Here is a 13,074-nt window from a genome sequence, read left to right as displayed (position 1 = left end):
CAGCATTTTACAGTCACTGCAAGGCTTCCAGGCATTCGAGCAAATCCCATTCACACCTTGCGGAAAAATAAGAACAGCAGACATGCTGCGATTCTCAAATCTTTTGGAAATTGCAGCATGTCAATTATACCTACAGAAACGCTAGCGGTTTCTCTATAGATATAATAGAAGCAGAAAGTCCACAGAGTTTTACCCCGTAGCATTTCTTTGTTGCGGCCCGCTACGTGGGGCCTTAGCCTTATAGTACTTTTCCGCTACTGCAGTATTTACCGTGATATGTAGGCCTAACCAAATATGAAAAAGTTCTATATTTCTGACATTGACTAGGCTGCTATAGAAATTTTGTAAGTTATCATGACACTAATATTTTAGGACTTTAACTGTAGAATAACAGGATGGATCTGTTTTCCATGGCATGGCTGCCAATGCCAAATATTTTTTTCATACAGTTTTGTACTGGAGTACAATAGCAACATACATGTTAAAATATAAAAAAATAATATGGTGAAAATATATATAAACTAGTTCTCTCCTATATGTGCATATATGACTTTCTGGAAGACGAAAACAAGCTACGGTACTTGAAAATTTTCCAGAGTTCTTTAGAAGTGCAGTAAAAAAAAAAAAAAAATCTTCTAAAATGTATTACTTACAAATTAAAAGTAATTAAAATAAAGCGGAAAAAGGTCTCAATGACATCTTTCATTATTATTTTGGAGCTCTGTGATCTGTTTCCAAGCAGTACATTTTAGACGGCTACTCTGTTTATGTAGCCGACAGCAGAACCGCAGTTTGTTCATAGACATGGCTGTCTCATTTTTTTTTTCAGACAAAACTTTGAACCCTATCCAGCTTTGACACACTGCCTCTTCAGTTAATAATGATCGAGTTTCCCCTTGTCTACTGTCTACTTTTCTTTGAGGCAACTGCGCACTCAGCACCTCAAGATAATAACGCAAAGCTGCAACATAAAAGTGACAGCATTAATATAATTGTCTGTCTTCCTAGCCTTCACCCTAAACTCCTTTTTTTTTTTTTTCTATTTTTTTTTTCCACTTTGCAGTTTTGACAGCCTATGTGACACCTGTTCCTGTCTCCTCTGATCCTACGACAGCCTTTTGTGCTGACATGGTTCTTGTCAGATAAGGAATCCGCCAGAAACCAAGACAGAATATATATGATGGAATGCTTGATAGGCTTCGCTTACAGCGATCATGTATGCCGAGCGCGAAGGGTTAATCTCACCCAGCCCGGGGACTCCTTTTTCTTCTGAAGAAAAGCTCCCTCTGTACACATTAGGGATTTCTCACAACCTCAAGAGTCTTGCAGGCGCTTGACTAATTAGTTTGTAGATTATTCAAAGCTGCTAAATGTTCACCATCAGACTTTAGTTTTAGAAAGATGGGTCACAGATCTGGGGATGAGGTGAAATGGGAAACAAAGTAATATTAAACATGGCTCATGTGTAAATGTAAAAATAGGCTGGGACCGGCTTACATTCAGCGCAACTCCAGAGCCCTCACCCTACAATGCTCATGCCTGTAATCTACATGATCAGGATACATACAGTAATAAAAACTGAGCATTGTTAGGAAAAATAACTGGAACATAATGAACGGAATTAATTCCATTATTTCTTAACATAAGGCAGCCGTGCACCCATTAATATTAGCTGTTGCTGGCACCAGACAAACTTGGCACTGGTGTGGTATATGATTACCAAATACATTTTAGGAAATGACAAGCACCGGGTATACTTTGACTGAATATTTGTCCCAAAAAATGGCACATTGGTATAAAGTGTCTATAAATATATGCAAAACATGGTTCTGTGAAATTATCATTCAGCGTTCCGGCTTTGGTTGTAAGTTGCAGCGTACTTTAGCATCAGACTGTGAGGTAGTTGGTGGGTTTAATGAAATTATAGTGAGGTCCATAGTATGTTAGCATTATAGTCACTGAAATACATTATTTATAAAACATTCCCTTTCGCTTTATTGACCAAATTCTGTATTTATCAGAAGGCAGCCCTTAAAGGAAGTCTGTCTTCAGGTTGATGCTGCCTGAACGATGGACACCTTGAATCTCAATAGGGTCCCTAGCTATGTTTTACACCGTGACATTTCAGACTTACTTTCTTTTAATACAAGCTGAGTTGAGTTTTGGGCACAGAGAGATGAGTTTGCTGTGCAGTTTCACCTTGCTTGGATTTATTAACAAGTCTTTCCCTTGATAATGATGGGGAGAAGCAAATGGAGAGAAAACTAATCTCACAATACCATGCTCATGTATATTTTCTTTGAAATCCCATAGCACTTAAGTGAAAAATATAGCTTTCTGGCATTAGGGACCAATCCTGCTGGGATTTCATACCGTTTATGGTGTGAAGCAGGAATCTTATGACAGGTCACCTTTGATGCAGAGACCAGGTGAGCTTGTGCTAGAACACATCAGCCAATCTGAACACACTAAGCTGTAATGTGAAGGGCAAGAGCTTCAGCCAGTGTAACTACACTGTAGTCATTGATCTTAGCAGTGTGCCAATGGTACATACTGTCACTTAAAGAGCTTTGCTTCTGGAGACATGCTGTCTAGGGATAATTCATAACGCATATTTGTCACAACTCCTACACTGAAATTTGAGAATCTTAAAAATTGTTGGAAGGGGTTTGATCAGTGGGGAGATGGCAGCTAGCCCTGTGTGGGGATCAGCTATTTTGCGCCACTTCCAATGCCAAGGCCACCACTTCCAATAGACTATATATGGTATGGTTAATGAAAGCAGCTGTCGCTGGCCCCTGTATAGTGGCGGCGCGCAGGTACTGCAGCTCAGCTTCTATCGATGCCAAAGCTGCAGTAACAACAACCGGTCACTATACAAAGCACAGAGTCACAGGGCCATATAGAAAATTCCTAAGACATCTTTTCGACTGTTAAAGACAACTATACACTTGTCTTGTCTTTAAATGGTGGTTGGTTTGAGTGACATGTACATGTCCATTTGAGGTAAGACAGATTTTCACATACCTAAAGCATATACCCTGTTTCCCCGAAAATAAGACACCCCCCCTTCACCTTCTGGATCACATACAACCGGCAGTCATGCCGGCACTACGCTAATTGTTCCCCGCTTTGTTTGCCGATTGTTCCCCGCTCCAGCCGCTGCATAAAACATCCCCCGAAAATAAGAAAGGTCATATATTTCGTTAGATAATTAATTATAAGAACATGTCTTATTTTCGGGGAAACAGGGTATCAAGTGAGAGCTGAAAAAGAGCTTGGACCTGTTTTACAATAGTATGAGGTCACTTTCATTCAATCAGTATTTGGCGGGTATTTTGCATATGGACTGAAAGCTAGAAAAATAAAGATTCGTATCTTTTTCATATTCTGGAACCCCTATTACTATTGACTTACAACTGCTGATGAAAATTACTGACCGAATACTGAGTGAAAGTGACCTTGTCATGAGTCACAGATGCCTCTCAAATTAGGGACCAGGGAAGATATACCTTTGCTGGTTCTGTCAAAACCATGTCACTGGGTAAGATCCATATGGCTGACCATATATTTCATAAACTTTATATTTTTCCTATCTGCTTTTTAAAAGTAACTTTTCATCACCATGGTTTAAATGAAATTAATTGATGGCAGGAAACGGTGTAATTATTGCAGCAGGGACTTGTTATTTGTATTCAGAGAATCATTTCACAGTGATCCCGCTGAATGAAAGGTGCAGAATAGTAATCTGATTCGATTGAGTGCTTTTTAACATTCAGTTGCTATTGTGTTGTGATTTAATAAGCTGACTGGTTTTTTTAAACTTCTTTTTAAAAGTATTTAATAAAAAACAAACGGAGGTCAGAGTCTCAAAGCAAGCATATCGCGGTCCTCAGACACTCATTTAGAAGCCTATCAGTACTGCATGGCAGATGAAATGTTCCCTCGACCTGTCTCGCTGAGCCATCAAATGCAAGAATCTGACAGGTATCAGGATGCTGCTAGCAAGCTAGGTGCAGCAAGTCATTAGGAAAAAAGCATTGTTTAGAAAATCTACATATGGGATGTGTGCATCCCATGTCTCTTTGAGTGACTACCAGAATTTTTAAAACATTTACATACTTCAGGCCTTTTAATTAGCAAGTGGCTATAGATGCATTGGCTAAATTTACTGACTGCAGTTCTACCGTAATAACTGTATCACATTTCATCTATTACCTATGTCTATACAAAAATTACAGCAGCACTCTGTAAACAGCACCTATATAAATAGAGCCTAAAATGCATTGTTGTTATTTATTATGTATTTAACAAATTTACTACTATTAGTTAATATATATATATATATATATATATATATATATATATATTTACAAACACACACACACATAGTTCTTCATATACATGATTGATCAAGCTTGAAAGAGCCCATGCGCCACGACAAGGTGTCCTTATTCAATTGGAACCCTACACTAAAACATACCTCTCCCAAACCCAGAATAGGCCTGCAGTGCAAATACAGAGCCATGCTCCATTTCAGATGAAATGGCCTTGCTATAGCCCGTAATTTTTGTATTTCTTTTACTGCCATAGCATCTTGAGCCTGTTCACATTCGGATGAGATGTCATGGCTGTAAGTCTTGGCACACCAAAATTTCTGCCAGAAAAGTATTGCAAATACATATGTTTCATTATACACATGTTCATTTCCTTTCTATGTATTGGAACAACACAAAAACCTGAAAAAAAGGTAAAAAATTATATCATTTCATACAAAACTCAAAATTACTGGCCAAAACTACTTTGGAAAGGTAATTGAAATCAGTTGCTTCCTATAACTTTTAACAATCTTCTTACATCTCACAACTGGAATGTTGGGCCACTTTTCTTTTGCAGACTGTTCTAGGTCTCTCCTACTTGCAGGGTGCCTTCTCCCAACAACAATTTTAAGATCTCTCTACTGGTGTTTAATGGGATTTAGATCTGGACTCATTGTTGGCCACTTCTGAATTCTAGAGCTCTTTTCTTCCATCCATTTCTGGGTGCTTAATGATGCATGTTTGGAGTCATTGTCCTGCTGGAAGACTCATGACCAAGAATGCCATTTCAGCTGACTATGGGCCCTACATTGCGACCCAAAATCCTTTGATAATCTTCATATCTCATGATGCCTTGCATACCGACAAGGCACCCAGTGCTCGAGGCAGCAAAGCAACCCCCAAACATCTTTGAACCTCTACCATATTTGACTGTTGGTACTGTGTTCTTTTCTTTATAGCCTTCACTCTGTTTTCCGTAAACCGTAGAATGATGTGCTGTACCCAAAAGCTCTATCTTGGTCTCATCTGTCCACAAGGCGTTTTCCCAGAATGATTTTGGCTTACTCACATACATTTTGGCAAACTGCATTCTAGCTTTTTTATGTCTCTGTGTCAGCAGTGGGGTCCTCCTGGGTCTCCTGCCATAGCGTTTTGTTTCATTCAAATGTCGACAAATAGTTTGCGCCATCACTGATGCACTCTGAACCTGCAGAACATCTTGAATTTCTTTGGAACTTGATTGAGGCTGCTTATCCACCATCCGGAGTATCATGTGTTGTAACCTTTCATCAATTTTTCTCTTCCGTCCACGTCTAGAGAAATTAGCCACAGTGCCAGCGTCTGAATTATGTTGTGCACCGTGGACAAAGGAACAGCAAGATCTCTGGAGATGGACTTGTAACCTTGAGATTTTGAAATTTTCAACTCCTCAGACAATTATTTTCTTCTCTTGCTATTCTCCATGCTTAGTGTGACACAAACAGAGACACAATGCAAAGACTGAATCAACTTCTCTCCTTTTTATCTGCTTTCAGGTGTGATTTTTATATTGCCCACACCTGTTACTTGCCACAGGTGAGTTTGAATGAACATCAAAGTTTTACCCACAATTTTGAAAAGGTGCCAACATCTTTGTTTGGAGTTTTGCATAAAATTATGTCCAATTTGCCTTTTTTCTCTTTTTTTTTTTTTGTGTTGTTCTAATACAAACGGGAAATAAACATGTGTATAACAAAACATGTGTAATTGCAATCATTTTCTGGGAGAAATACTTAATTTTTTGAAAAATGTCAGTGGCGCCAACACTTACGGTCATGCCTGTATCTACTGATCTGGTAGCTATTCATCTTGCATTCAATAGACCTTTAGAAATTTAAGCTGTGGCCAACAACCTTTATCTGCAGAAATGAAAGGAGAGCAATATGCAAAAAAAGTTGTTGGTTCTGACAAAACAAAGACATGGAATAAGTATGCAATAGATGAAAAAAATAGAAAAGAAAAAAGAGTTGAATACTCAGCCCAAACGGAAGTTGAATCTCAATTGAATTCCTTCACACCAAGGTGTATTCGATATGGCTATGCCCGGAAAAATGGACTCCCTCGACTCGGAGCGATATGCACGAATGTCAGCGATAAAAAAGATCCAGCAAGAGCCGTGGTGATTAGTTGAAAATATGGAGAAACTTCCTTCTTTATTCATTTACATCTTCATAATAAAAAACGCAATTGGCACAAACATTGCAAGCAGATAGCGTCAGACTGACGCGTTTCGGATTTTTCGTCCTTTCTCAAAGTCTGAACTCAGTGTTCAGACTTTGAGAAAGGACGAAAAATCCGAAATGCGTCAGTCTGACGCTATCTGCTTGCAATGTTTGTGCCAATTGCGTTTTTTATTATGAAGATGTAAATGAATAAAGAAGGAAGTTTCTCCATATTTTCAACTAATCACCACGGCTCTTGCTGGATCTTTTTTATCGCTGACATTCATGGAATAAGTATGATGTATATTATACAAGTAAGGGCTGATGTACATGAACATATTATGGCTTCATTCGGCCTCCGAGTCATAGGAAACCAAATTATAGCAGCCAGAGAAGTCTATAGGGCCCCATTGTGCCTATGATTTTATACATAAGGCGGTGTCATGGGACTTGGGGACGTGTGTGCTTGTATACAGGCACTGATCACAGCTTTTGTACATACTTGAGGCCAAAGGGAGGGGCTTGCAGGCCGCGTTTTAGATCAACATTTAAATTCAGAGATATTTTCCTAATATGATAACAGAAAAACTACAATACTATATCATAATAAACTCTGCTTCTGCCCACCATAAGACGCCCTTTCATTTATTGTTTGCACAATATGTTAGTAGGGTTCAAACTTGTCCATGTTAATGTAGGGCAATTGTGAGAATTATTTATATCATCCAGTAATCTTGGTTTGGCCATACTTACAAATCTACTATAAAGTGTATTGCAGTATATCAGTACAAAGTGCATACATTAATAAATAAGTCCCTTAGCCCTGATGGGGCTAGTGGGTTTACTGAGACTGGGAGATTATAACAGTTATTCTAACATGGATTTTCATACTAAGTCCATCATACTCTCTAGGTCTAAGAATTCTATTTAATAATGTCTTCATTTTGTTCCTCTTTGTCACACATATGCAATACTCAACTATGACTCCTTTGTTTGCAATCACACAGCAATGTAGACAATAGAAATGGATTTTAAGAAGTCAGCAGGGGCTTCACTTTCTACTCTAAATAATCACCCCTAACTGCCACTGATTTTTATGAAAATGGAGCTGAAATGTAGAATAAGCAAAGTATCTTTGTAAAGTGTAGATGCAGCCCTACAAGGTTCTAGGTACTAATTTGATACAGATTTTTCTGCTGATAGGGGTTGTTATCTGGGTTCATTGATGCCTTATACTTAGGATAGGCCATCAGTATGAGATCTGAGGGGGCCTAACACCTGGAATCCTGCAGATCGCCAGTAGCGAGACAGTGTGGTTCTTGGTAATGTTTCCACCATTCACCACACAAACTATAGTGGCAAATGTAGGTACTGCAGCGTTGTCCCTTAGCTTTCAAAAGAACAGCGTTGCATAACATACAATCGCTGCTACAGCTTGTACAGCAAGACTGCCATGCTGTCTCAGCACAGGTGATCTGCGGGGGGTCCCAGATGTCGGACACCCGCATATCTAATATTGATGGCCTATCCTTTGGAGAAACCAGATAACCCCTTTAAAGTATACGGTTGCCAAATGCATGTCATCTCTGTCAGATCATGACTAGTGGAAGAACCTTAAAGTGATTTCTTTCCAGTTCTACACAAGCAATGTTAAATGACATCTCACTGACTAATATCTATCTGTCTCAAGTTACCTCCCTATCATTATCTTGACCTTGAGAGTGTCATATTTTTATAGCAATGACTGCAATGACGGATCAATGTTTTCTATAGAGACACAGAAAACATCCATTTTGTAATGAGATTCCCAATGTCATTAGTTTGGATAAGATGGTGAAGAGATCACATTATATTTAGAATGAAAAAGAAGAAGAAATTAATGGATACAACAATGGTGGATAGATTGATAGATAGACAGACAGACAGACAGATAGATAGATAGATAGATAGATAGATAGATAGATAAGAGATAGATAGATAGATAGATAGATAGATAGATAGATAGATAGGAGATAGATAGATAGATAGATAGATAGATAGATAGATAGATAGGAGATAGATAGATAGATAGATAGATAGATAGATAAGAGATAGATAGATAGATAGATAGATAGATAGGAGATAGATAGATAGATAGATAGATAGATAGATAGATAGATAGGAGATAGATAGATAGATAGATAGATAGATAGATAGGAGATAGATAGATAGATAGATAGATAGATAGATAGATAGGAGATAGATAGATAGATAGATAGATAGATAGATAGATAGATAGATAGATAGAGTTGATGAGCTGAAGGTTCTTTGACAGTAATATTTAGAATATTTATCATCTATTTTACAAGCAGAAGATGATCATGCTATTTCTTACCATGTGCCACCCAGCCATGTTTACATTGGTCACAGGTTCTCAGATTAATCTTCCCAGGCTGGAAACATTCACATGTGCAATTTACAAGTGTACATCGGATGGCCTAGAGAGAAAAAAAAAGAAAGGAAAAGAGGTTCATTGATCGAGTTGTCCATTTCACTATTTATGCTCTTACAATATGCATGAGTTGTTGTGGGTTATGGAAAACACAGTGCAACCACAGTGTTTAGAGGGACACAAAAGATGGAAAAAGTTCATTTCCGATGCAACTCTACTGTACTTTATAGCTTAAAAGACACAGACACTTAGCTTCTAGTGTCTGTGATACCATTAGATCTGATAAACAGAATGAAAAGGTCACCTAAGAATATCCCAGGAAACCATCCACTGAAAGATGGTAGTATCAATGCGGCACTTAGCCACTCATGTATTCTACAGTACATAACCATATTTCAATTGTCAAAATCAAGTGCAGTTATCTTTAAGAGGGTTCAGTAATTCCACTTACAAGTCAACTTGTATCAGTAGTATCAATTGTCCAGGGACCAGCAATACCCATCTACATTTTTTCTAGTGGCGACCCTAAAATTTGTGCGTTATGGATACGGAGGCTATATGAATGCACCCAGTCTTGCTGCTGTGCCTTACTATCGAGCTGCGTTTTCAAATGGAAATGTTATTGTGCAGCCCCTTCATTGTAGAGATGGATAGTGGTGTAATCATCGTGACAAGAATGGGTGCACCCAGATCCATAGGAGTAGGGGGCAAGCAGGACTTTTCTCTCTGCCAATTTCGAGCAGAAACCAGGGGCATCCCATTACAGTCTATAAAGGTCTGCGGGTAACTGCTTTTTAAGCAGATCAGGTTTCCGTTTTTTGGGTCCGAAGAACAGACACATGAACACTATTGTGAACTAGCGTAAATATTTCCAAAAACAATTGGTTATGTGAAGCAGTGCCCTCCTGTGCGCCATCATCCTTTTCCACCAGTAGTACATACCTATTTTGGTGATCACATGCTGCTTCCTATTCCAGGACTTTCTACGCTATGAGTTACAGTTGAAGCTATTGTGGTAACAGTAATGCCATCTACAATCCCTGGGTAAAGGATTGCCATTATCCTTCCATCTTACAGACTGGAAGTAACACAGCATTAACACCTTCCATGTTTGTTTGCTATCTTTATCCAGCAGCACACTGATCTAACATGGCAGCAGTAAATTAATCTTATCCTAGCACTGTTTTATATATCCTGAGCTACTGTTTAATACCAGTCCCTAGCATGGAATAAATGACAGCGTCACGCACGTACTTCCAGCAGCCCCCTCCATCATGTAAACTGTTCGATCGTTCATTTTCCAAGCTATATAAGTATGTATTCCTGATTAACGGAAATAGTAATATGAAATATATTACCAACGACATCTGCTGATGAAGCAGGAATAATATATGTGTCTGTAGGTTAACAGTGAGGAAGAAAGGAGATCTTGCTGAAAGGTCCAGTTTCATGTTCAATAGTTTATTGACTTGATGATATATCATGTCTGCACTTGTCAGTAATGGTGTCTTTCTTTAATATGTTCACTAATTAATGAACTCTGTAATTAATTGTGCTGCCGCTGCACCATTGAATGTTACAAAGCGACAGTCTGATCCTGCTTTTTAACTCTTTCTTAGGTTGTTCAATGCCAACATTTTCCTTTTTTATTACCTAAAACAAAATAATCATCTGATGTGCCTTCTTAATACGCTCTTATGCAATTATCATATGAATCCAAAAAAATATAACATATTTATTAGAATTTATGCATAGTGTAGTTGCTATTTATAGAGAACATTTCCTGGCTTGGATCAGCTATCCGATGGCAATTTCATGAAAGCCAATTAACTCAAGTATAATTTAGGGTACGTTCACATGCAGGAAAACATTCCGTCCTATACATCTGACTGATGAGGAAAACCAACACATATTGGAGAAACCGCCTCATTCAGATGTACAGAGATATATGTTTACACAAATGTGCCACATGTGAACATACCCCTGGGGATCCCCAAATTTTTGCTCTTCTGTTTTGGCAGAGCAATATCTCTCAGTATATCATCATGGCAACCTATAACTATCAAGACATGCAAAGTTGTTCAATAGTACTGCAACACCTGGCGAGTTTCTGGTTGAAGACCAAAGCCTTACCCTATATTCACATGTTTTAATGGGCGTTACATGGCCGCCTTAAAAAAAATAGACATTTTTCACAGATGTTCTGCATGTTTTGTCATATGAATGTGGGCGCAGGTCTGGTTCACATCTGCGTTCGGTATTTTGCTCCGGGAGTTCACTTGGGGACACCCCCCCCCCCCCTCGAACTGAAAACTAAACACAATGACAAGCGAGCTTATGAAAACACACAGATCCCATAGACTGTAGTGGGGTCCGTGTGTTTTCTGTGCGGTTTCCACACGGAACATGCGGAGAGAAAAGTACTTCAAGAACTACTTTCCACTCCTAATGACTCGTGCAGACATCGTGCTTTCATAAGCTCACCGCTTGTCAATGCCTTTGGTATTCTATTCAAGGGTTCCCAAGCAGACTCCCCAAACGGAATACAGAACGCAGATGTGAACCAGGCCTTAGAGTGCAAAAAGTAGGTAAAAAAAAAAAAAACTAAAGTAGTAGTGGCAAGAAAAGGCTTGATTTGTAGTTATTTCTTCAGCCGGTCATAAAATGAGCACAGGGCGGCAATCTAATGTATATCAGATAGATCATTTTCTGAAACAGCTTTATGAGGTGAAATGGTGGTTACCCAAGACTTTAAGCAGTTACTAGCCCATCTGAACTACAACACCCAGCATAATATTAGAAAGAGGAAAACATGTATTTCAAACCATAGGCCTGTTCTCACTAGTGAATGCCGTGTAAAAAAAAATATTATTATGTGATAACTTGAAAATACAAGGGCTTAAAAAGAAAAAATCAGCTTTTTTCCAGAAACAGTGCCTATTTTGTTCATAGGTGATGTCCGCTATTGCAGCTCAGCTGTATTCTAATGTAAAGGTATGTGCTATAATACCTGATACAGTCCACGGGCAATAGTGGTGCCATCTCTGGGGAAAAAAAGTAAGCTATCTTACTTAGCAAAAAAAAAAAAAAACACTTTATATTTTCTAAGACTTGATGGTGCTATGTTGACTAGTTATAATCTCAACAATTAGAACAATATACTGTTAGATCTCTCATGCCAGAGTTGGTACTGAAATGTCTAGCATATACCAAGAATGGCTTGTATCATTATAGCATAGGGTTGCATATTGATTTGGTAATGCCCCACAGTTTGCATAATATATGCATAGCAAAATAGCAAAGCTACACACATTATGAATTATTTACCTCATAAATACATCAGCTCCATACATATTTATTTGTTGAGACTGAAGGTCCCATACTGAGCATGAAATAACATAATACGTGACGATACCCTAAGTCACAAAGATTTGAGATCACCAATGTGAATGCAACTGTGAATTGCAAAAATGTCATCTGCTGGATATGTGGCGCTTTACCACTACAATGTCGCACTATATTGTATTAGCGGCACATTCCCGGAATGCCGTGGAGAAATGTAAGTATATTAGCAACTTTCAAATTGTATTAGATAGGATGAATTCAGATATGAGATACAGTGGTAATATAATAGGGCATCTATAATGCATCACAGCTAGTTTGCCCAAGTGCGCACAGTTTGTCACATACTTTTACTGTCATTTCAAACTAGTATTGTATCTAGTTTTCACCCACAGTTAAGTTATACCACTCGTTGAAGTTGATAATAGTAATAGATTTTTATAAAGTTTCTCATTCATAACATGCCTAGATTGTATGTTCACCCTGTGTTTGCATGAGTTTCCTCCGGTGCTCCGATTTCCTCCCAAACTCCAGAGACATACTGATAGGACGTATAAATTATGAGCCATATATATGGTAAAATGTTGACAATATCTATAAAGTGCTGCAGAATATAATGGCGCTATATAAGTAAGCAAAATACATAAATAACTATACATAATTCAAAGCAATCTGTACAAAAAACATGTTCAACCTGTGAAAAAAGGAGAAGCAGCATAAGTAATAGCTCAAAATTTGAGGGATTGCATGAGATAGTAGATACTAAACTCAGCAGTGATAG

At 38.3% G+C, this 13,074-nt stretch overlaps 1 protein-coding gene across 4 annotated transcripts in view; it reads right to left on the bottom strand.

Annotated features, from left to right (window-relative positions):
- BNC2 (basonuclin zinc finger protein 2) overlaps positions 1 to 13,074 on the bottom strand; it is a 464,979-nt gene that overhangs the window by 108,569 nt on the left and 343,336 nt on the right. For all 4 annotated transcript variants that reach the window (XM_075279932.1, XM_075279948.1, XM_075279955.1 and 1 more), the window contains one exon: positions 8,895 to 8,997. In XM_075279932.1, the coding sequence (XP_075136033.1) occupies positions 8,895 to 8,997 (103 nt within the window). The remainder of the gene's footprint in view (positions 1 to 8,894; positions 8,998 to 13,074) is intronic.

The sequence above is a fragment of the Leptodactylus fuscus genome, chromosome 1 (genome assembly GCF_031893055.1).
Source record: "Leptodactylus fuscus isolate aLepFus1 chromosome 1, aLepFus1.hap2, whole genome shotgun sequence".
Lineage (NCBI taxonomy): Eukaryota > Metazoa > Chordata > Amphibia > Anura > Leptodactylidae > Leptodactylus > Leptodactylus fuscus.
The sequence above is the reverse complement of the archived record's forward strand: the minus strand, read 5'-3'. Positions and strand labels throughout refer to the sequence as shown.